The sequence below is a fragment of the Lontra canadensis genome, unplaced genomic scaffold (genome assembly GCF_010015895.1).
Source record: "Lontra canadensis isolate GAN:19392208 unplaced genomic scaffold, GSC_riverotter_1.0 scaffold37, whole genome shotgun sequence".
Lineage (NCBI taxonomy): Eukaryota > Metazoa > Chordata > Mammalia > Carnivora > Mustelidae > Lontra > Lontra canadensis.
The window spans coordinates 18,210,924-18,236,395 of NW_022631031.1; the positions used below are offsets into that span (position 1 = coordinate 18,210,924).

The following is a 25,472-nucleotide window of genomic DNA, read 5'->3' on the forward strand; positions in this document are numbered from 1 at the left end:
AGATAATTAAGAGTCTCTCTTCATTCAGCATCTGGATCAATGCAGTTTCCTGAACTTAGCTGAGTCTTCAGCTAAATAAATAAAAAACCCTAATGCTTACAAATTTATAAATTTCATTTTTCTTTTATTGCATAAATCCACAACACTTTACAAAGAAAGTGTACCAACTCCGTTTTGGGACTTGGCTTAATCATTGTAGTGTACCTTAAACACAGAGGAGGAGGATAAGCCTTGTCTTTTTTATCTTTGCATCCTCACCATCTAATACCATGCTTATGTTTCTTTTAAAAACATAAAACTACCGTTTTATGGCTCAGTTGGTTGTGTCTAACTCTTGATTTCGGTTCAAATTGAGATTTCAGGGTCGTGAGATCGAGCCCCAAGTTGGGCTTTGTGCTCAGTGGAAAGTCTGCTTGAGATTCTCTCTCCCTCTCTCTCTCTCAAATAAATAAACAAATCAAATAAATAAAACATGAAATACTACCTTTCTGAAAACAAATAAGAAATAGAAAGTGAAATCACTTGTTCTGTCTGTGTGCTCGGAGTTAATTCTGTTCAGACTGATTTTCGTATTAAGTGAAGGAAAACCAGACCACTTGAGGGATTCATTCCATTGCCTTCTTCAGAGTGGGGATCAGTTCCACTCATGCTTAGTGAGTGTATCTATGTGGGTCAGAGATTGCAGCTGAAGATGGGGATGCAAAAATGAAAAATAAAATTTCTGGCTGAAGGACTCAATAGTGTGAGGGGGTCCAGATCAAATCAGATGATTTCCATATGATGCAGTAAGTCACATTATGGCAGTGTTGTGGAGGAACAGAGGGTAAACAGGGAAAAAAGATTTTCTGAGATTCCAGGAAGATGGCCTGAAGGAAATGATCACAGGTACCAAAAAGGCCCCACTCACAATCCAAGAAAGATAGTGGCACCAAAGAACCCGGTGATGCTGGCTCAGCCTGGGCCTGCTCTTTTGTGGACATCCTAATTAAAGCAGATTTGCTGCTTGGGCTTGGCCAGAGAACAAGAAACAAGTGTTTGCCATCTAGGAGATGTGCTATGGCGAGGGGGGAAGCAGCATTGTCTTAATGTCTTTTTTTTAATTTAAAAAAGTTTTTTTTCTTAATTTACACTTGGTAAAATACTCAGGTTTTATCCCAATGAGAGTTAAAATTTATATTTTAAGTGTTACTGATAACTAAAGAAATTACTACTATTAATACTGACTTTGATTTTTACAAATTTATTGGGAAGGGGTGCCTGGGTGGCTCAGTGGGTTAAAGCCTCTGCCTTCAGCTCAGGTCATGATCCCAGGGTCCTGGGATCGAGCCCCTCATTGGGCTCTCTGCTCAGCAGGGAGCCTGCTTCCTCCTCTCTCTCTCTGCCTGCCTCTCTGCCTGCTTGTGATCTTTGTCTGTCAAATAAACAAATAAAATCTTTAAAAAAAACAAAAAACAAAAACAAATTTATTGGGAGAAAAACTATAGAAATGATACTCAATTTAGTTCATTAATAGCAGTGTCTCAAGATAATAAAATAGACTCTTTCAAGTTTCTGATTCAGTTTCTGTTTTACCACAACAGAATGTAATTTTCTTTTAGTAGAAACATGTATAGTTCTCTTTTTTTCATTTTGACTTTGCCTTATGAAGTGTGTCCATTCCGCTTTTTAAAGATGAATGATTGCACATTTTCCTTTGTTATACAATTATTTATGTTAAATTATTTAAAGTCGTTTTTATTTGTAATTTGTGGACAAGTTTATTGGATTCTTGCTTTGTGAGACAGCTTGTAATTATAAATGCAGAATATTACTGCTTAGCGCCTTTCTTCTGTGGAGCTCAGAGTGCTTCTCATGCATTATCTTATTAAGCTTCATAACATCCCTGGGAGGCAGGGGCATTTTGCAAGCGATTATAGATTGCTTTGCTGAATCAGCACAGCCTTACAGCATTATGATAAGCTTGGAAAAGATTGAGGTCGTGTACTGACTTGCTCTCAGGAAACCCTATATGCAGCCAAATATTTTCCTTGGCAATACAGAGCTAACAACTGCTACCATTCTAGTCTCTGGGAAGCCCAATGTCCATTGATACAATAAAAAATAAACTACATTTTGAAGAAGCAAATCTAAGACTGTAGGCTTGGGAGGCAGCTAAATTACTTAGCAAGAGTACAGCATCATCTTCCTGTCCAGACTCTACGTCTACAGGGGGAAGGACTGACTACCTCTGCTCTTGCTCTTGCCGTGGCTCTCAAACCTGGACCTGCCCACTTGTCATGTCTGTCATCTTCTGCCACTTCATCTGCTCCATGATAAGCCATCACCTGGCAGGCAGGATTTCCAAAAATGGGTTTCTAGAATTCAACCTGCCCATCTGTGTTGGAGCTAAACCTAGTCCAAAATGCCATTGGGTAGAACTTTTCTGAAGTCTTGATGACAACATCATTCTAAATCATCTAGCATGTGGAAGCTTAAGGCAGATCATTAAAATTGAAAATAGAAAGAATAAATTTGCTGAAGATTTTATGTCATTATTTGAAGAGTTTAAGAATGGGGAAACATCTCATGGCTAATGTATGTAAAACAAAACTGTACTCTTAAGCTAATTTAAACCAGTTAACTTGATAGGAAGTAACTTAATCACTATTATGTCTTTTTTCAGACATAATTAGATAGTTAATTTTTATATATTCTATGGTCTACATGGAGGATCAAAATTAACCCCCTGAGGATTTTTCTTTTTGACTTATCCATTGGGTAGCCTTGTACTCATTTGAAAGTCTCTCAGTTGTGGCTTCAACTTTTCCATAACTTCTATTGGAGAACAAAATTGTCAGACTTTAAATAAGATAATTTCTTACAAGTAGATTTGACTGCTTAAATAGTCTTTGTATCTGAGAGAGCACTTAACAGATACAAAATCTATGAGAATTATGGAATTGCTGAGGAGGTATCCTATTTTCCCCCTTAACTTAAAAATTTTGCTGGAGAAATAAAAAAAACAAAAAATTTGCTGGAGAGTATAGGACTATACATGAAGAAAGGTAAGGATTTCCTTGTAGAAATGGATACCAAGTTTAGGGGTCTTAGTAATGTCAGCCTTTTTTTATTTCACTTTAAATTCCTCATATTAATTGTGATCGACTCTTGTCCCTACTTTCGCTGGGCTTTGATACATGCAGCTGTCAACAGTTTCTAAGGGCCTCGTGTCGGCTCCTACTGCTCCTACTCCTAGTGTCTGAGTGAAGCTGATCCCGGTTTTCTTTTTAATTGCCTACTGCTTTAGTTGTGGAAGGTTAGTTGATGATTCACTGCCACTCCCATACAGTATTTAAAGGGTCACTTTAAAGGTGTGTTTAAATCTCCTCCCATTGTCATTACGAAACGTGGTATTGGATGGATATTTGACAGGAACTCTCTTTCTAGAATGTCTTTTGAACTTAGGATACTGATAATGAAACTTCATTATTTTAGGAATTAGGAAGATCTACTTTGGAATTATTTCCTAAATGCTTCCCAGTCCTTTTTTTTCCCCCTTTCCGCCTAATCTGTTAATCTAAATACAGTGATCCTTTTCCACAATCAGACAAAGTTTGGGTGCGTGTATTGAAAATGTACAGATACAAATCTGGTTTCTCTCTGTTGGGTAGGCAAACCTTGCTTTAAAAAAATTCTGAAGCAACCTCTATTTGGCCTTCAAAATAAGTTCAGACCCTTTACCAGGTTTTTACCAAATTTCACATTTGGTCCAGACAGTTTTAAATGCCATCCTAAGGTGACAGCTGTAGCCTGTGTGAGGGCCCTGATGACCTTGGCACTAAGAATGAGTCATTCCTAATGGCTCTGCCCCTCTCTGGACCCTGTTGACATGGCCAGCACTGATGGCCGCGCCACCTCAGCGTGTAGCCCAAGTCCATCGGACTAGGACCCGTTCGAGATTTGTTGCAGGGAGAGGGATACTCACACTTTTGTATGTAAAAATATGAGTTCCAACCAAAAGCATTTCAAGCATTTGAATATAATAGATTAATGTTCTGTTTCTGTATGAGATAAAAATGATTCTTTGTGTCATTTCTTCCACAAAAGTCCTGTTCTGGAGAACATAGATCTTCTGACAGTTAAGTTCTTCTTAGACCCACGACTGCACACTTTTCACTTTTACTCCTTCCTTTCTGCCTGATGCCCTGGAGAATAAACTTGGTTAATTTCCCGAGCTGGCTTTCTCTGAAATGAGTATGTAAAATCTTTACAGGTTTTTCTATTTGTGTGTATTTCTTTTAATTGTTAGGTAGCTTCACTTCCATGCATAGCTCCTAATAAGTTAAAAAAAAAAAAAAGAAGAAGAAGAAGAAGAAAGAAAAAAACCTAAAGCAGAAACAATCTTTTTGAACCAGGAAGAGCATAAGCAAACACAGAGAACTATTATTGAAACAACCAGTGATGATGGTTTCAGGTTCACGAGAAATGGTAAACTTGGCCTGTGTTGATTGTTCAAATTCCTAAAATGCTTGAGACGAGACCTACTTTCTTTTTTCTTTACATATAATGTAGTATTTGCATCAGGGGTACAGGTCTGTGAATCATCAGCCTTACACAATTCACGGCACTCCCCATAGCACATACCCTCCCTAATGTCCATCATCCAGCCACCCTTTCCCTCCCCCTCCACCCCCCAGCAACCCTCAGTTTGTTTCCTGAGATTAAGAGTCTCTTATGGTTGGGGTGCCAGGGTGGCTCAGTGGGTTAGAGCCTCTGCCTTCGGCTCAGGTCATGATCTCAGGGTCCTGGGATCGAGCCCCGCATCGGGCTCTCTGCTCACCGGGGAGCCTGCTTCCTCCTCTCTCTCTGCCTGCCTCTGCCTACTTGTGATCTCTCTCTGTCAAATAAATAAAATCTTTAAATATATTTAAAAAAAAAAAAAAAGAAGAAGAGTCTCTTATGGTTTGACTCCCTCCCTGCTCCATCTTGTTTCATTTTTTCCCTCCCATAGTCTCTTCTTTTCTTCCTTAAACATTCATATAGGAATTACCTTGTGTTTATTTATGTCCTAATTAGCCTGAAGAGTTGATCTAGAAGGAACCTTGCTTTTAGCTACTAGAGATTTTCACCCACAGGAGAGTTTGGTGGTCACAATGGTAGAATTTTCTGGAGCCCACCTCTAGAGTTGGGCCCTTGGGGGCCTCCTGACCCTGGGAGTGGGCACTGTGTATACTGGTCCTCTCTGGGCCATGTCCACAGGGAGCTCTTGCCGTGGACCCTGTGTTCACCTTACAGTTCTTGTGAATCCTCAGGGCTTGATCCCTTGATAGCATGCCCTCCCCTCAGCTCCATCTCCCCCCTGCCTCCTGTGGTCCGCCAGAGCCACGGTGCTACATAGATTTATGTGGAGTTCTCGCATTGTTATCAGTGCTTTGGTTTCTCTACTAGGATGAGATGATTTAGCATAATTTAATGTTTTAGGTCTCTAAATTGGATGATTCTATGTTCTATTATCAGCTTCTTGCATTAGGTGTGCCTTAAATTGGGAACACCTGTTTTTTTAAAAAAAGCAAGCTCGTGAGGCCCTCCTGTGATTGCTCAAGCAGAGACTGCAAGTGAGGGGATAAATGGTAGTAGGCAAAATGAAACTAGGAATTTCAGCTTCCCTGTGGTATTGTTAGAATCACAGTTGGTGGGGGGAAGAGAGAGAAATATCTCTACAACTAGCTGTCACAGTCTCTCTAGGAGGCCCAGGCATCAGGTCCTGCGTCTGTAGAGAAAAACTGCAAGGAACAAATAGCCAGATGGGAGAAAAACATACAAAGAGAAAAGCTAGCAGGTCTTACGCGGAGAACGTAAAATGAATCCAAGAACAAGATGCATGTCAGTGAAAGGGAGGGGGGCACACAGAGGACGTCTGGGCGGGGAAGAGTGCCCCCAGGGAACAAATGAAGGTCAGGTCCTGGGATGCATTTTAGTCCCTGAAGATCCACCACTGAGGTGAAGCAGAGACTTGAGACTGAAGCCCTGTGAGCAGTAGAAAGGCAGGAAGGATTCGTGGCAGGGTCAGCAGCAAGGGATCATGGGAAGCAGGAACCAACCCTCCTTCCTTTCCTTCATCCCGCCCTCTCCCTTCCTTCCCTGTGCCTCTGTTGGACATCATTATGCCATAAATGTTATGTTAGCCCACCTAGTGAACAAATTTGATGAGAAAAGAACCTTACCAGCCTCTCCAGGAATTTCAGTCCTTCCTCTTTCTCGATGGCCCTCCTGCCTCAGGCGGTGACCTCCCGCCTCAGTGCTCCATGCAATACATGCACTCCATGATACCCACCACAGGCTCACCCAATCTCCAACCATCCTCCCCTCCAAAACCCTTGGTTTGTTTCTCAGAGTCCACAGTCTCTCATGGTTCATCTCCCCCTCCAATTTCCCCCAACTTACTTCTCCTCTCCATCTCCCCATGTCCTCCATGTTATTTCTTATGCTCCACAAATAAGCGAAACCATATAATTGAGTCTCTCTGCTTGACTAATTTCACACAGCATAATCTCTTCCAGTCCCGTCCATGTTGATACAAAAGTTGGGTATTCATCCTTTCTGATGGACACGTAATACTCCATTGTATATATATGCACCATGTCTTCTTTATCTGTTCATCCACTGAAGGGCATCTTGGTTCTTTCCACAGTTTGGTGACTGTGGCCATTGCTGCTATAAACATTGGGACACAGATGGCCCTTCTTTTCACTACATCTGTATCTTTGGGGTAAATACCCAATAGTGCAATAAATACTTGAATAAATGGTGCTGGGAAAATTGGACAGTTATGTGTAGAAGAATGAAACTCGAGCATTCTCTTATACCATACACAAAGATAAACTTGAACTGGATAAAAGACCTCAGCGTGAGGCAGGAATCTGTCAAAATCCTAGAGGAGAACATAGGCAGTAACCTCTTTGACATTGGCCACAGCAACTTCTTTCAAGATATGTCTCTCAAGGCAAAGGAAACAAAAGCGAAAATGAACTTTTGGGACTTCATCAAGATCAAAAGCTTCTGCACAGCAAAGGAAACAGTCAACAAACAGGCAACCCACGGAATGGGAGAAGATATTCGCAAGTGATAGTACAGACAAAGGGCTGATATCCAAGATCTATAAAGAACTCCTCAAACTCAACCCACACAAAATGGATAATCACGTCAAAAAATGGGCAGAAGACATGAACAGACACTTCTCCAAAGAAGACATACAAATGGCTAACAGATACATGAAAAAATGTTCATCATCATTAGCCATCAGGGAGATTAAAATCAAAACCATATTGAGATACCATCTTACACCAGTTAGAATGGCCAAAATTAACAAGACAGTAAACAACAAGTGTTGGAGAGGATGTGGAGAAAGGGGAACCCTCTTACACTGTTGGTGGGAATGCAAGTTGGTGCAGCCACTTAGGAAAACAGTGTGGAGATTCCTTAAGACATTAAACATAGGGCTTCCCTATGACCCTGCAATTGCACTACTGGGTATTTACCCCAAAAATAAGAGTCTTAAAAGAAATCTCCATTATGTCAGATGTACAGTAAGGCTCTCCAGAACAGATCTCTCTAAAGAGACATTTGTGATTTTTAGATCCTGGCTATACTGAATTTCAGTTACAGCTGTAGAATTGTCCAGTATTAACACCCATGTTACTGAGCACCCACTAGATGCCAGGCAGTGAACACAAAGACCTTTCTTATAGCCAAGGGGCCACCAGTGCCATGAAAGGGACAGATCAGTAAACAAATCAAGCATTTCAAAGCACTAGGTCATTGAATGTGGATTTTTAGGGGAATGGGCACAGGGCATTGCAGAAACACAGGGGAAGGCCCTCACTTGACTGTAATGAGCTCCTGGAACAGTGATGGGGTCTTAGAATGGTTGAAAGGACATCTGGGCAAATGGAACGGTCTGAGAAAATGCTTGAAATCTGGAAACAGTATGATGCATTTGGGGCGATAAATAATTGCTAGAGTGTAAGGTAGGAATATTGGGAGATGGTGTTAGTATCTATGCCAATAAACAGAATAGTGATTTGGGAGAGAAAATATTTACACTTCTTAGACCAAAATCTTTTAAAGGATTTTAAAGACAACTCTTTCTGCCCTTTCCATATTTTAACCTCTTTATCAGAAACTTTATTAAGTGCTCCTATAATGTAATTTTGTTGGCCTTGCTTGAGTTAATGTGTATATGTGAAAGAAATAAAACATTTGTATAGTTTGGTCTTTGGGGAATGCTGCTTTCGGTATTCTGACTTAGTACCAAGGTTGCACACAGCACAGGTATATTTAGACTGTGTAAAAGATTTTGAACAATTGTCATATACTCACATGGCTTAACTGCGAGAGACTGTCCATGGTCTTTTTTTTTTTTTAAGATTTTATTTATTTATTTGACAGAGACACAGTGAGAGGGAGCACAAGCAGGGGGAGTGGGAGAGGGAGAAGCAGGCTTCCCACACAGCAGGGAGCCCGATGTGGGGCTTGATCGAAGGAGCCTGGGACCACAACCTGAGCTAAAGGCAGACGCTTAACTACTGAGCCACCCAGGCACCCTGTCCATGGTCTGTTTTACCTCACAGAGCATTCCATGTTGATAAGTTATAGGTGAAGTGGGGACTAAATAGAATTCTATACTGGGGATGGCAGATTCAATGATAAAGAACGTTCTTCGAAACAAAGTCTTGTCTTTTTATCAGTTAATACCTAGAGACTGTGCTGGTTACTGTCTTCTCTTGATAAGCGTAGTACATTAATTTTAAAAGTAGGGCCTTTACATTCCAAACTTGTGGCATGATTGTCACTTCTATTTAAGTAGCCGTGCCTGTGCCATTGGTGAAGACAAACCGAAGCGGGTCGCCTTCTCTGCCACAGAGCGGGGGGGGCGGGGAGAATTGGGGGGTGGCCGGGTAGAGTTAGCCTTGAGATTGGCTCATGTTTCTGTTTCTTCACACCGAAGAGAAACCGTGGTATGTTAGCAAGAATCTCAATGTCAGAAAGAGGGAGGCGACTCGGGGCTGAGGTCCCTCCCACTCCTAAAGAAAGTGCAGCTGCGCGGTTTTAATATGCACGGCAGGAGCTCTCAGCAGCTCGATGATATATAGTGCATTAATGTTGAAAAGATAAACACATTTGGAGAGCGCAGGAAGGGCCTTGTGTTTTTATGTTAGCAGAATGCTTCCTAATGAATAAGAATGTGCTGCTGGCTTCACAGAGCCATATGGCAGCTTTTCTAATTTTAGTTGGTACAGATGCATAATTCTCTGGTTTTACCTTCTAGAACCTTTGAGATGCTCCATAACTTTCCCCGTAATATTTCATCTCCAGCGCTGGGCCAGAAATTGCCTGTCATTGTCTCAGTGACTTGGCTGCACGTGTGCCTTGCTGTGCCGGGTTTGACGGTCGCTTCACCTGAAGTCGTCCAGCTCCTAAATGCAAGAAAAGATGAAAATTGTGGATCTATTCCCACTAGAGTCTTAAAATTTGTTGTGGAGGTGATTAGACTTGTGTTTGACGTCAGTCTGCTGAAAAATTGATAGTTTCTAGGTGAGTGATTTTACTCATTTTGAAGCAGTGGCATTAATTATAAAACCCGCATAAAGTATCAGGTTCCCATCTAGTCAAAGATTCTAATACTTGAAATAACACTGCTTCGGTGAAAGCGACTGTCCTCATGCTTGACCCCACATCCAAGTAACTGTTAGACTGCTGCTTGGCTTCACATGTCAGAGGCATCGGAACTTGGGCAGAGCTGACATTTTTCTATATACATGTAAAGACCCTGTGATTACCTTTATGCTGATGTATTTTTACAGAGTGAATAATTGATATTTGTTTGAATTCTGACTTCTTAAAGATAGACTAATTTCCACAAGTTTTCCACAGTCTCTTCAGATGGTTTAAAAAACCATGAAGAAGAATATAAACCTCTTCCCTAATGGCCACATCACCCTGTCCTCCCAATGGGCAGATAGTAAACAGCGTTTAGGGTTCTAAGACTTCATCAGTGGTGGTTGCCACCGCCGCTGCTGGGCTTACAGCAATTATGTGACTGTCCCCTGAGCCAAGACTGCCATCCCTGCGAGGAGATAGCACTCTGTTCTGCTGATGGTTTCTGGGAAGAAGCTTGGAATGTATGTTCTTGGTTCAGTTGCCTAATAAACAAATAGACAAGACGCCTGATGTTACCAAAAATCAGTAAGTGATGTTTTAAAAGAACATGTAAGGATTTTTTTTTTTAAATTACCACCCCGTAATTTAAAAATAGCTAATTGTAGTTTGTTTTGTTTTGGGGTTTGTTTTTTTTTTTTTTTTGAGATAAATACATGTTTTGCTAGGATCACAGCTTCTGATTTGTTGCTGTTCTCACCAGAAACTTAAATTTTACTTTCAAATTTGTGTCTGTAGATGCCAATGATAAAGAGCAACTTAATCCAGTTGCTTCAAAAAATATCTGTATTTTAAAATCACTTACCTTTCTGGAGATCAAATGCTTCCCTAGTCACTTTTCCTTTTGTTCTAAGAGACAACATGAACAATAATTACTTGTAAAGAAAAGCATATGGAATATAATATTAATGATTTTCCCCCAGTTTGTGGTATGACTCATCCTAACGCAGTCCCTGAAGAGATGGGGTTTTGTTCTTTGCTTTGAAACTGGAAATCTAATTAATTGGTATTGGATTTCTGGAGTGCAGGCAAATGGAGGAAGGAACCGGACGGGATTGCTCTCGAAGCAGCCACCCGGGAGGGAAGGGACGCTCAGAGAAAGATTACAGAGGCATCCTCGGACAGTCTCTCATCAGGGTTTTGCATTTGTAAAACTACTATTAAAAAGATCATAGCTGTTTTATGGCATTTTTATCTTTGGGGGGAGTGAGGAAGAAAGGAAGAACGTTATTATTTTTATTGTTACTCTCTTAGGCCATATCCTTTATCTAAAAAGAATAACTTTAATGCTGAAAGTGCAGCAGAAAGAAATAGAAGTCAAGGCATGAAGGAGAAATCTTTCTGTAGGCTCTGAAAATTAAATTTTATCATCCCTTTTTCCGATTTAAGAGTTCCATCTATAATAATGAGATTTCACAAGGTTTGACCATATGAAACTCCAGGACATCCTTCTACTCTCGCGTTTACTGAAGGTTATTTTTGTAACAGAATGTATTTTTATGGCTCATGGATGCAAAATATAGAAAAGTAAATATAATTTGTGACCGCTGAGAAAACTGCCTAATTTAAAAATATTAAATAGTGTGTTTTGGTATAGTAATGCTATACTTACGGAGGTATAAATATATCTAAGGATTTAAGCTTATTTATATCTGGCCCTTAAAAATAGCATACTAATTACTGAAAGGTTCCATCAGGATACCAGTATATGTCCCGTTATCATAATAATGTATCTCTCACTACAGTCCTTTCCTTCCTCCTATTTAATTGCAAGGTTCAGCTGAACGTTGAACAGAACTAGTAATTACCTCATGAAAAGGACCCAAAAACAAAAATTCACGGCCAGTTTAATTTAGATTTCACTTACATTGGTAAAGCCATACTTCTGTGTGTTTTCTATCATTTCGTATTATTGATTTTATTCTCTTTAATATTGAGAAGTGATGAAAGCACAAATTCAATGCAGAATTGAATACTAGATGACAGGTTAGTTGGAAATGCATACAATGCAAACATTTAGTGAGGACAGGAGTGAAAAGCCCCAGATTTTTTACCCTTTGTCTCTATTTCATATTTACTCTCTGAATAGTGAAAATTTCCCATTCCCTTAATTACACGAACATATCGTGTAAATATTGCAACATTCTCTTGCAAATAATCAGTAGACTCATTTAGAGTTTTTTTTCAAAGCGTATGTTCCACTAATAGAATTTTCAAGTTGATCTCATGAAATTTGTGTTGTTTTCATTTTTAGTCAGGGATGCCTCGAATTCCAGCTTGGACAAACTTTTTGCCGACGTTTCTTAGCTTAGCATTGGTTTTCAGAGGCCAGGCTGACATTTTCTCAGAGCCAGATGCCACATGTCCGTTCCCACCGGTTTCCTTCTTAGGCTCTTAGTTCTGCCATCCACTTGCTTATCCTGCCGAGTCCAACTCAGATACAACGTACGTGAAGTATTTTCAGCTACGTCCAGAGATTCTTATCTCTTCTTTGAACTTTAAGTTAGTTCCTTGCAATTATCCCTGCCTTACTCTCATTTAGTTCAGTTATAATTGTTTTACCCTCCCAACTAGATTCTCTCAGCTGACAAGGAAAAGTCACTCCACTCTCACCACATGCACAGCGAGATGGGACGCAGAGACGGAGAGATTGCTGAACAGATCCCATTGTTACTGGATGATTTCCTCATGGCGGCCACTCAGTCTCTGGGACTTCCTGTTAGCGGCTTTTCTCCTCTGAAAGATTTATCAGTTGAAAGCGATAAAGAGAAAAAAATGGCATGTCTTACCATCAGCAGTAATTTTTCAAGAGGATCATTGTTTTTATCCAAACACATGTTTTGTCAGATCTGAATTATCTCCTTTAAATTTTAGGCTCTCATTTTAAATGTCATCTGCTCTGTAAATTTTAGGCTCTTATCTTAAATTTCATCTGATCTCTAGATTTCTAGAATAAAAGGCAGTGCACTTATGGTCCTCATTCTATATATTTTCTGCTAAGAGTTACAAATTCAGTGTCTGAGCATGTTGCTAGAATAGTTAGGACACCCCAGCAGGGAAGTTTCTCAGTGTTTAGGAAAACCTGCATGATTGGGTTTTCTTACATTGTTTTTTTAAATTCCACAAAATATTCAAGGATGAATTGAGGAAAATTTGGGTCTTCAGGATGACGAGCAGATCCTCAAAATGTGTAAACATCTCACAAGGTATATCTATTGCCTTTAAAAGGCTTGGAAACAGATTATCACAGATACTGGGGTTTTTTTTAAATTTATTTTGCTCAAAAAATGGCATTATCATAGACCCCACAGGAAACAAGAATTTCTTACTGTTGTGAATGCAGAGTCTCACATGTCAAGGAGCCTGCTGTTTCCTAGCAGTCAGCAGTTGAGGCGGAATTGCCCTGTGATCAGTAAGTAGCTTGAGCTTCACGTCTCACTTTCCCACAACATAAATCTGAATTCATCAGTCCATTCTTTAAAAAGAACAAAACTGCCAGCTTCAACAGTGGAAGGATGAGAGAACTGGAGACCTGAGAGAACACCCGATGCCCTGAAACTTTACTGAGCAAGGCAGGGCAAGATGATCTGTTTTATTTCCTCAGGAAACCCTTTCCCTATTATTTCTGACCCTGCCTATCTGTCCCATTCCTCCCCCTGCACCCTTAGGAGGCTGTTTTGCCTAAAGGGGGGGACTGTATTCCTTTTTCCACCCACTCCCACCTCCAGTGGCCTCTTCCATATCTGGGAATACGTGCCCGACGTGCATCTGGTCCGTTAGCCTCCAAATACTTAGTGAAAACTTGCTCTGAAACAGGGATGGTGCCCGTTGCGGCTGCAGACACAGTGCCCCCTCCGTGAAACTTACCTTCCAAGGGGGATCGAGTACTATTTCCTGGACTGTGATTACTCCAGGTAGTGGAGTAATCTCTTCCTAGGAAGAGGTACCAGAATGTCATGCAAAGAAAGCCTTTCTAGTCCTCAGACTCTGATAGATCCTCTCTGGGGAGGCTGTCTTCTCATGTACACCATTCCGGTTTGAGAATCCTGGCTGCTGCCACCAGAGGCTCCTGATGGGAGCACAGAGCTCCTGCCAAAAGTGAGGAAGCGGAGCAAAGGCTGCGATTGCCTCTTTCTGTGGGCTCTCGGCACATCGCGCTCACAGTGCCGCAACACGAAAGACAAAAAATGAATTAGGATACAGGAAGACCACATAAATATATAATATCCATTTTATGAGTTTTAAGATTTAATATTAATGAAACTCAGGATCCTTAGGCCCGAAGCCTGCTGGGACCTCCACAGTACCCAGCTGCTAAATTAGATGAACTTGCAGTTGATCAGGTCGGTTCTGTCCCTGGACTGGTGGGTAGGAAAGGGAGTGGAAACTGAAGAGAAATCTGTAGCCTTACAGAATGAACCAGCATAGGGTAGGGGAAAAAAAAAAAAAAAAGGTATATGCCCCAGTTTGCATGTACTTGGGGTATATTTGGCAATGAAAAAGATTCTAGGAAAATGGGGACAGCCTTGGGGGAGGGAGGTCATATGCAGTAATTGTCTGGAAAGCCTGAGGTGTTTCCTGCCCCATTGAGGCTGAGGAATTGGGCTGAGACCAAGCCTGCAGAAAGAGCCAGGAGGTAAGGTACCCAGCCATCAGGAGCTAGGGAAGGCAGCAAGAAGAGAACTAAATGAAGGCTGACAGATCCTCACGTAATTATTGAGTTGTAAAGGCTACCAGAAAAGTCATCTCTCTCTCTCTCTTTTAAAGATTTATTTGTTTGTTTTAGGGGTGGGGAGGGGAAGAGAGAGAGAGAAAATCTCAAGCAGACTCTGTGCTGAGCGAGCATCCCTGTGTGGGGCTCCATCTCACGACCCTGAGATCACAGCCTGAGCTGACATCGAGAGTCAGAGGCCCGAGTGACTGAGCCACCCAGGCGCCTCAAGTCCTGTCTCTTTTAATGGGATTTCATAATTACTCAGATCTAAGGAGGTAAACCAAGAATATAGTAATTGGAAAAGCAGATACAGTCTCCTTGTGATAAGCTCTGTGAAGAAGTTACTACATTTGGAACTCTACTACCTAAGGAAAAACTAACACACACAGATAGGCTAGTAGTAAGTTGCACTTGTAAACTACTTTATAGTTTTTAGGGCATATTTTACCTGTCATCCAGTTTTCTCCTGTCACAGTCCATCGTGTACAGAAGGCAGGTCCTCTATGGCCTTAAAAAGTTGGAATGACTTCCTCTGGCTTGTAGTTCTAAATGGCTGAACTTAGACTTGAGCTCACACAGGTCATCTTCCCTTTCCCACTGAGTGTATACGGAGCAGCGCTCCATCACAGCAGCGGCAAGATTTGGAGGACCTACATAATTCCTAATTATGTTCTAGGTTCTCGGGGACAAGTGAAGTTTTCCAGATCTTCAGAATATTCTGTAAAATCTTTTTTACCAAAAAAAAAAAAAAAGAAGGAGGAGGAGGAGGGACAGCCAAATTTACCAAGGTCATGAAAGCAGGTTGATCCTAAGTACTAAATTGATTTACAGCTTTCTTTATTTGCATTTAATTACAATGCTAACATGCAGTGTAAACAAGGATATAATTTATTCAGGTACAAATAATCGACACATTGTTTTTGTGTTGTTTTCTCGCAAGTTGACACTATGTATCTGTTAAGCTTTAAACTTTTTTTGATGTTCTTAAAATAATGAGTTTGCATATATGTCGATAACTGCGCACCTGTTTGTTCTCTGAGAATTATCCATAATGGGGCGCTGTCCCAGGCCCTTCCCCGGGCCTGAATGCTGCCTTGCACGTTGTAACGCGGGAGCCCGTATTGTATGTCTCCGTACTAGACAAAAGGGCAGCCACTGAACCCCTCCCAGTGCCTGAGAGGGTGCCTCTTCTCTCTGCTATTAATCGGTGAGCACCTTCTACAGGATAGGGACCCCTCTTTCAGGCTACTCCTGTGTGAGCGTGGCAGGAGGTGGAGCAGTACAAGCGTCCAGAAGGGAGTTGTGAGAGCACATCACGTGGGGGCAGCCGTAGCAGGAGTGACTTCCCCTTCCTTCCTTCTTTTTTTTTTTTTTAAGATTTTATTTATTTGACAGAGAGAGAGATCACAAGTGGGCAGAGAGGCAGGCAGAGAGAGAGAGAGGGAAGCAGGCTCCCTGCTGAGCAGAGAGCCCGATGTGGGGCTCGATCCCAGGACCCTGAGATCATGACCCGAGCCGAAGGCAGAGGCTTTAACCCACTGAGCCACCCAGGCGCCCCCCGCTTCCTTCCTTCTTGAAATACCTGCAGATGTACCTCTGATTATGCTCCTGAATCCTGAACAACAGACCTCTTGTTATCCCAGTTTGCGGAGTCCCTGGAGCAGAGACTAATTGTGCCGTAGCGTGTAACAGTTTTGTAGTTGAGGAAAAAAATGCTTGTCGGGGACTAACACGAAACCACTAAACTCATTTTACCAACTGCCTGGGAGGGTCTCTGAGCCCCCACGTTCTGGAGGTGAAAGGTGGTGTTGTGTTCCTGCTTCCAGCAGCATCTCCCATTCGGCGGCGGTGCAGACGGACTCGGACTCTTCCAGCGCCCCGGCTGATTCCACTGGAGATCTTACAGATCATTACAATGACGATGTTTCTGTGTCATTCTGTCCTTGAAGAAGCACAGCCATTTAATTCACACTTCTGTTTATTGCAGAAAAAGCAGCAGCCGCCAACGTCGATGAAGTGCAGAAGTCAGACGTGTCATCAACCGGGCAGGGCGTCATCGACAAGGATGCGCTGGGGCCTATGATGCTTGAGGTAGCGTACCCTCGTTCAGGCTCTGTCCCCTACCCTGTCATTGGTCGTCACGTTATTGTGTTCCCTTCTCAGGTGGATATAATTTCACGACAATCTACACTTAGTTTTCACTCGTAAAGCTTGAAGTACTGCTGACTTCTGGAGCTTACTAGTACATACGTGCCTGGCTCCAGATTTCAGCCTATATACATTTCCCAGTAATAACAGAGCATTGCCTGAACTAGATTATAAATTGACAAAGTAAGCATTTGTTTTGGAAAATCATGCTCACAAGTCCTATTAAATTCAGCAATAGAACTTTCATTTGAAATATTCCCCCAATTCTTAGATTTTACTTATGCCATGTGTGGATGTCCATATAGGCAGTTAAAATTCGAGGACCAGATGGAGGCTTATGTTTTTTATTTATGCTGCTTCAAACTAGTTTATCTCATAAAGATGAAAACGGCAATAATAGGCAGAGCTGTTCAGGTAAGCATCACAAGTGTAGTGATTGGTCTTAACTCCCTGTTCTTTATTAACTTTCAGAAGTTTTATGACCAGACTCCTGTCTAGAATTTGTGAAGTCTCGTTTTCCTCTTTTATTAGCTAGTACAGTATTAAACACCACGTGCTTTGCTGTACCTATTCCGAAATTAAAATTCAAGATGTAGGCTACGGGAAGATGAGGGGGAAAACATGTCGGTGAATATATAACAAGAAGCAGAGGAGCCCTGAGACATAAATTATGTCAGATCTCAGGATAATTTACTCTGCCGATGATATGATGAGATTGAAAATTATCGCATGGCCGCAAGCTGGGTGGCATCGTCATGTAGAATCACTTACCTCGTGGCAGTAGCTGCCCGTATAGGAGAAAGTAGGATTTTTAAAGCAAAGATCACCAGTAATTGCCCCCTTTCTTTCAGTTGGTACATGTGATGATCTTTATTTTTAGAGAATATCATTCTGTGAAAATTTATCCTACTCTTGGAAGGTGGGGTGGGGGGGACACAGAAAAAATTAAAAATCGTCTGACCCAGTCTTTGTATTTAGAAATGACAAGATTCTTGACCCTGGCCCTGCTAGCCAAAAGACTTTAAATGACCCTGTGTTGTCCCTTGCTTATTCCTCTTGAGTCACTAGCTTGACAGTATCCAAGTACAATTTTCAGGGAAAAAGCAAAAACACACTTAACCTGATTTTCCAGAGTCAACAAGGAAAACCAGAGTGCTACTTCCTGCTTGGTTCTAAGAAGCAGATCACAGAACTCTAACCAGGTGGACTATTTAGAATTAGATGAAAATAGATAGGTGTCTGTGAAAAAATTTTTAATTATAAACAAAACTGATTTGGAAATTATGGTAACCTAAATTATTAACTTATTAGGAAATTCCCAGATATCTGCATTGTTTCCCTATATGGGGGAAGATTACAGGACGGTGGAAATTCCTGAAAAGATTATTGAGACTTCTAAAAAGACATGTTTGAAGTAACCACAAGACTATGATTCAGGCCCTCTGAGAGCAAGTTCATTGATTATAGAAATCAGACTGCTGGGTATCAGTGGGCCTTCTCTCACAAAATCAGACCAGCACTTTTACTGTTTAAAAATAGTCTTCTGGGGCGCCTGGGTGGCTCAAGTGGGTTAAAGCCTCTGCCTTCTGCTCAGATCATGATCCCAGGGTCCTGGTGTCAAGCCCCGCATCAGGCTTCCTGCTCAGCAGGGAGCCTGCTTCCTCCTCTCTTTCTGCCTGCCTCTCTGCCTGCTTGTGATCTCTGTCTGTCAAATAAATAAATTTTTTAAAAAATAGTCTTCTGAGAATTCAGTGGCAAGGACTTCTGTGGCAGGACTTCAGTGCTGAATAGGTTAGAGGGTTAATGCTCAAATCTAGTGACTTAAGGTTTGAAGTCTTTATCCCTGTTTACATGGAATAATTTAAACAGGGAAAACTTGTTCTCGTTGAGCTGTTCCTAGGCATAGATGCACACTCATGCTTACATCATAGCATAGTGGTTGCTAGGCAACAAAAGCAAATGTCAGTTTTTTTCATCAGAGCATATCACAGTGTGCTTTAAAAAACATGGTCTTATAAGATGAAACACTTTCATCTTCAGTCATACTATGCTATAAATCAGTCTTTTTGTCATGGTGCAAAGCAGTGGGGAGCTCTCTGCATTTTCAAAAGGGAGCTGTAGGTAATATAATTACGAAAATCCCTGCGAATGTATATCCGAAGCAGTTAGTTTAGAAAGACACGTGGCACATAACTCATCAACTGACTTCCTTCCTTTCCCCCTTCACAGACATACACCCGCATGTGCTTACTCACACAGGGCTTTCAAGGGTTGCTGCCAACCTGTTGTGGAAGGCCATTTACATACAGTCTTGCTTTGCCCTGCACATCGTTCACACCATTGGTAAAACCTGACAGAATATTTCAGAAAGACTTAAAATTGAATGGTGTTACTTTTTTTTTTTTTTGAAGAGCTATTCACTGGTGCCTTATGGTCATTTCTAATTTGAGAGAGCACTTAGTTTTGTGATGAAAATAGAATTAAAGATGGAATATATTCAAAGAAAGCTCACAAAATAGGAGCCTGTTAAGTAATAACTTAAGGAAAAAGCAAACTAGGATAAAAGTAAATACTTCATGCCCCAGCCATACACATTGTCATGTCAATATGTACACGTAACTTTCATGTTAAAAACAATAGTAAATACATAGCACAGGGAAGCTGTGTGACACAAGCTGGGTAGACCAGGAGGCCCTATGTCAAGGTGTACCTAATCAGTATCAAGCCTTCTGTAGTCTTTTTTTTTTTTTTTAAGATTTTATTTATTTATTTGACAGAAAGAGAGATCACAAGTAGGCAGAGCAGCAGGCAGAGAGAGACGGGGGCCGGGGGGTTGGGAAGCAGGCTCCCTGCTGAGCAGAGAGCCCAATGCGGGGCTCCATCCCAGGACCCTGAGATCATGACCTGAGCCGAAGGCAGAGGCTTAACCCACGGAGCCTTCTGTAGTCTTGATCACTCACCTAATCTGTAAAACAGGGCTCTGACAAGCACAGACCCAAAAGGAAAAGGAGGAGTCACAAAGGGAAACTCGCCAAACTCTAAACTTCGTATCACCAAGGTGAACATGATAGGAAAAGATTTGGGGCAAACACTGAAGTAGAACTCTGCTGCAGAGTAATTGCAAGCCGGAGCTTTTGAGTCCACCTGGATTCAGATTCCAGCTCTGCCACTGACTGAGTCGGAAAAGCTTATGTAAACCACTGCCCCTCTTAGAGCCTCAGTTTCTTCCTCCTCCGCTAGCACATTCCTTCCAGAGTTGTAAATATTCAGGTGACCCGATGTGTTTGGGCACAGTAAACATGCTCGGTAGTTACTCTCATTATCTTTATTTCCTGAAATGATCCTGGAGTCTTTCTGTCCTTCCCTAATCTAGATTGGAATGACAACAAGGAGGAGTGGGGCCAAGCCACATTGCAGGAAAATGTTAATGTTATCTAGGTGGTCAGGGACCTGCATCTCCATGACTAGGGAACAAATCATAGAGAAGGGCACGGTTAGTTAACTCTCCAGTTCTCACTGTCAAAAACCAAAACCTCAAGTCCCCTTCCAGTCTTCAGACTCTACCACGGATGTCTCAGCGCGCGGTCCCCGTTATCGGAGAGATGCTTCAGACCTTCCCCTAAACAATAAAGGATTGATGTTTGAGAACACCTGCAGTTATTTTCATTTAAACCCTGGCAGCTTTAAAGGTAGTAAAGTTTGGGGTTTCTTAATCCTTAAACGGAAGGAAAATTATCGATGACCCTTTCCTCCCATTGTGTTACATGAGAAACGGTAGAACATAATCGCTTTGTACTGGGTTGGTAACGTAAGCGTTGTCCTTGGCCAGGTGGAGTCCACCAGTATAATTTAGAAAATACAGATAAATGCCTGCACTTACATGGCAGTAGTTATCTCCTGATAGCATAACAGAGTTAGTATTTGTCATTTAGTTTGCGACAAGAAACCCTGATCTACGCTCTCTCCCACTTACTAAGACGGCACAATTTCACCACGCGAAAATGTGTTTATTGTTCCCCAAAACTAGGAGAGGGGCGAGAGAGAGAGAGAAATCTCTTTTTTGTCCATGTGTGAATTCCACCCTTTCCCTTAAGGGGATCATCCCTTCTTAACAGCTGCATATGATTTTTCTCTTGTGTCCTTTCTAACACGGTTTGTGCCTTTTCCCTTAGGCCCTTGATGGGTTCTTCTTTGTAGTGAACCTGGAAGGCAACGTTGTATTTGTTTCAGAGAACGTGACACAATACCTAAGGTATAACCAAGAAGAGCTGATGAACAAAAGTGTATATAGCATCCTGCATGTTGGGGACCACACTGAATTTGTCAAAAACCTGCTGCCAAAGTCTATAGGTAAATGCTTGTCTGCTGCTCCCTCCTCCCCCATGGTTGGAGGGGGTCACATAGAACTGGGTGGTATGTCAGTTGGGGATAAGGGTAACTGGGTAGTTCTTCAGAGAGGCTTGTATTAACTATTTAAGCTTCAAAGTCGTGGAGAAGAGGACATCTGCAGATAGTGATCTTGAAGGAAAGATTGTTTTGATCCTCTATTTAAAGTACATGAAAATAGTTCAGATGGAAGGGACTCCTGTGGCAACTGTTTTCATGGGGTTTGTTTCAATGTTTTTTTAAGGGGGTGCCACACTGCCCCCCACTCTGTCCAGCGCCAGCCGCCTCTGATTGGGCTTGTGCTCCTTGGTTCTAAGAAGTAGAAGGTCATGAGAAGTTTGAGATTGGACTTGAGAAAAACAAAATTTTGAGTGCTGCTAATGAAGAGAGTCTGTGTGTGGGTGCCTCCAGTATCCTGAGGCCATGACATTAAGGAACAAGTGGCACATGGAGGGTCAGATGCTGTCGGGCCAGCAGCCCTGAGTGGGCTCTTCCATATTCCAGATGCTTCGGTGGCTCTGCCTCCTTACCCACTCTCCCTGGTCCACAGCGCCGACTTCCTTTCTCTCTAAAGATGCTCTCCAAGGGTGTCTAGGAGTCTCGAGGGCCACGGTTTCAAGTGGGTGGTCCGCAGCGTAGGCCCACCTTCCTTGCTGCTCCAGAGTATTGCCGTTCCCACTTACTAAGTGGTTCTTTTTTTAATATTCTCACTTAGACTGACGATGCTAAGAACATCTTCACAGATAAAAGGAAGTGCATATTTTAGTATAGAATAAGGTCAAGTCCTGAGTTAGCAAGTATTTCTGTTCTTTTTTTTTTCAAACGGTTTCTATCAGCCGGTCTTATTGTTACCGCAGTAAATAGGAGAAGGCCCTTTTTGAATTCCATGAGGGCTAGCTTTTCCTTGGCAGGATAACCCTTTGTTCAAAGTGACTGCAACAGTAAGACAAAACACATGAATATTCATGTGAGATTCTTATATTATATTCTGTAGTAAATGAACAAGAAAATGGGATTTCTTCAAGTAACTAATATTTCAGATCTCTTCAGTAATTTGATGACTTCCTCAAAGGACCTGTACTTATTAATTCACTATTATTAATTCACTTGTCTAAAGAGCTCTTTTCCTGACTTTATACTGTACTTCTTTTATATTTTAAAAATTACTTATTAACCTGAGTTAATAAGAACTCTTTTTTTCTTTCTTCTTTGATTTTTCTCTTTGTAGTATCCATTATGTAAATAAGCTCTTAAGAATACCGATGGCGGAAGAAACTTCCCAAATGTCTGCACGACGTATAAAGTTAGCTATGGTTCCTCTTGTGATTCTAAAACAGTTTCTTGCAGTTAACTTGATATTTCCTTTGTTCTTTCCAGGGTGTGTTTTCTTTTTTATTCCTTTGCAGCCCAGTGGCTATGGGCTTAGCATCGCATTCACCAGAGCACCTAGATATCCTTTTAAGTATTTTCCCACGAGTGAGCTTTGAGAGTGTGTTTGCTTATCTTAACTACTGGCCCTTTTTTTTCGATCCCCTCTTTCATTGTCCTACTGATTGTAATATTTTTTAGATAAACATAAAGAACAGTAAAGAAAAGGATACCAAAATGAGTATTAGGATTGGTTCTGATTCCAGCTCTTCTTTTATTTCTCTTGATTGCTTTAACCCATTTCCCCAAAAAAGTGTCTTTCCTCTGTGTCGTTCTTGTTTTCTTGAATTAATACATTTCTAAGGATTGACACTAAAGTAGAAGACATGTAACGTAGCCTTTCCCTTGGTAAAAAATAAATGATATTAGCAGGGCCTCTGCAGGGAGTTTTCAGTCAGCTTGAGGAAATGTGCATGAAACAAAATAGAGTCATTCAGCAACAGCTGACTTACATAATACATACCAAAATTTCTGTAAAATTCTATGGAAGAAAGGTCGGGAAGAGGAGGAGATGATGAGATCTCGGCCTCAGAGCCGGGTACGCTGGGCTAGGAGAAATAGTGGCAGATAAGGTGGCAGGAGCACTGGTGTCCCTGTGGGACCAGGTTGTGGAGGCTGGTGGGGAAGGCCTGTGCTGGCCAGTGTGGGGGATCTGGTTAGACGGGTAAGATGGGGCTGCTTAGTGAGATTTAGTCCATCAGTTCCAGTGGCCTTTGTATCCCTGACTACATCAAGTCTGCATCCTCTTAAAGAGCTTGATGCGTGCGGCACTTGGTGCTAGTTCCAGATTTTTGAGCAGGGATAACATGTCTAAAGGGCGTAAAATATCTAAAGTACAAGTAGGTTGAACCAGATTTCCAAGACACCAGAGTAAGGAAAATCCAAAAATGAAGAGCAGTGTTCTAATGATAGTTAACCAAGGCCTGACCCTGAAGGAAGGAGTCAGGGTGAAAAGTAAGAGGGCTAAAAGTTATTTTGGAAATCCCAAGCATCTTTCCCAGCTTGTTGAGCATCAGCATCATTTCGATAATTTGGTGGCGGCGAGCCTGGTGTCGGTTCGTAATTGTCGGATTGCTTTTACCGCCCTCAGTGAATGGGGGCTCCTGGTCTGGCGAACTTCCTAGGCGGAACAGCCATACCTTCAATTGTCGGATGCTGGTAAAACCTCTCCCCGATTCGGAAGAGGAAGGGCACGATAACCAGGAAGCGCACCAGAGATACGAAACTATGCAGTGCTTTGCTGTCTCTCAACCAAAGTCCATCAAGGAAGAAGGAGAAGGTAGGACAAAATCTGCAGGCTGTCTCACATGTCTGTGTGTCTATCCCTGTGCTGCTCTTCTCCTGCTTAATTATCTAAAATGAGTGGCCACGCAAAGAAGAATGTAGAAGTGGTCTCTCCATTCTCTTTAGCCTGCTTAATTCTTGTGATAAATTCGTTTTTTTTAAAGATTTTATGTATTTGTCAGAGACCATGCACGTAAGCACAGGCAAGGGGGCAGGGGCAGGCAGAGGGAGAAGCAGACTCCCCGCTGAGCTGGGAGCCTGATGTGGGACTTGATCCCAGGACCATGGGGTCATGACCTGAGCCGAAGGCAGACGCCCAACTGACTGAGCCACCCAGGTATCCCTTAGGTTCGATTTTTAAGGCTTTCGAACAGCGCTATTCAGTAGACTGTTCTGCAGTCATGGCAGTTTTGTGTATCTTCTGTGTCCAGTGCAGGCCCCGCTGTGCCTACTGAGCACTTGCAATTTCAGTAATGCCACTGGGGGACTGAATTTTGTATTTTTTCAAGTTTCCATTTACCTAGCCACTAGTGGCAGCCCTACTAGAGAAGCTCTGGTAATAGTTAAGCTTCCCGGGGATCTGAGGCTCCTCTGGATTGTCTAGTGCAAGCAGCGAGCCACAGACCTAGAAAAATGCGCAAGTACTAACAGTATTTTTCATATCCTTTCTGGGGGTTCATGGATTCCGTACAGTTGATCCATGGATGCAGGGTCCAGAATGCAGTGTACTAGAATGATCCACAAGAGAGGATAGAGATGGGAGTGACTGAGGGAGGGGATTTCAAGCTCTCAAGTTCTTAGTCCCTTCCCCTTAAAGGACGCAGCTGTAGCACCCACCCGGATGCCCTCCAAGCAAGCCATTCTGTGCCGCTGAGTGTCCCTCTCTCCTCTGAGGCTTTGAAAGAGAGAAAGTGCGGAGGGGCACTCGGGGGTGAAAACCTAACGGGCTTTATCATCAGACACGCCAGCTCCTTATTCAGCTGCTTCCCAACTCTGGCTTTGGGCCAGTCTTTTGACCTCTCTGAGCATCAGTTTGCTCTCTCCTTTCATCAAGTGAGGTCAACAATGCCAGTATCAGAGTAAGGATTAAATGAATACGCCTGAACCATGATCAGCATTAAATAGTCCAGAACGTCCCCAACTTCCGAGGCTTGACTTACTGTTTTTTGACATTAGGACTGTGCAAAAGCCATACACAGTCAGTAGAAACCATACTTCAAATTTTTTAATTCAACTCTTTCCCCGGGCTAGCGATATGCCTACAGTCCTCTCTCAGGATACTGGGCAGCGACAGCGAGCAACAGCGGAAGCCACACTTTCGACTGTTCTGCACCCGTTGTGTCATTCACCTTCAGTGTAGTATCTGGTAAATTACATGAGGTGGTCAGCACTTCATGAAGACACAGGCTTTGTGTGAGATGATGTTGCCCAACTGTAGACTAGTGTGTCTGAGCACATTTAAGATGGCCGTGGCTAAGTTACGATGTTTGGTAGGTTAGGTGTAGTAAATGCATTTTCACCTTATAGTATTTTCATCTGAAAATAGGTTTGTCAAGGTTGGGGGGCACATGGGTGGCTCAACCAGTTGAACATCTGACTCTTGGTTTCAGCTCAGGTCGTGATCTCAGGGTCTTGGGCTCAAGCCCCACGTCGGGCTCCACACTCAGCAGCAAGTCTGCTTGTCTCTTCCTCCCTCTGCCCCGTCCCTACTTTTGCACTCTCACTCTCTTTTCTCTCTCTCGCTCGCTCTCTCAAATAAGTAATTCTTTAAAAAGAATAATAAAAATAGGTTTATCAGGATGTAACCCCATTGTAA

The 25,472-nt window shown here is 42.1% G+C and overlaps 1 protein-coding gene across 9 annotated transcripts in view; it reads left to right on the forward strand.

Annotated features, from left to right (window-relative positions):
- The window catches only part of NCOA2 (nuclear receptor coactivator 2), a 292,692-nt gene that overhangs the window by 214,982 nt on the left and 52,238 nt on the right, over positions 1-25,472 (forward strand). For 8 of the 9 annotated variants that reach the window (XM_032869220.1, XM_032869226.1, XM_032869227.1 and 5 more), the window contains 3 exons: positions 16,398-16,501; positions 20,731-20,908; positions 23,463-23,651. In XM_032869220.1, coding sequence (XP_032725111.1) covers positions 16,398-16,501; positions 20,731-20,908; positions 23,463-23,651 — 471 coding nt within the window. Of the gene's footprint in view, positions 1-16,397; positions 16,502-20,730; positions 20,909-23,462; positions 23,652-25,472 lie in introns of those variants that run through there. The other variant, XM_032869229.1, reaches the window with a different exon arrangement.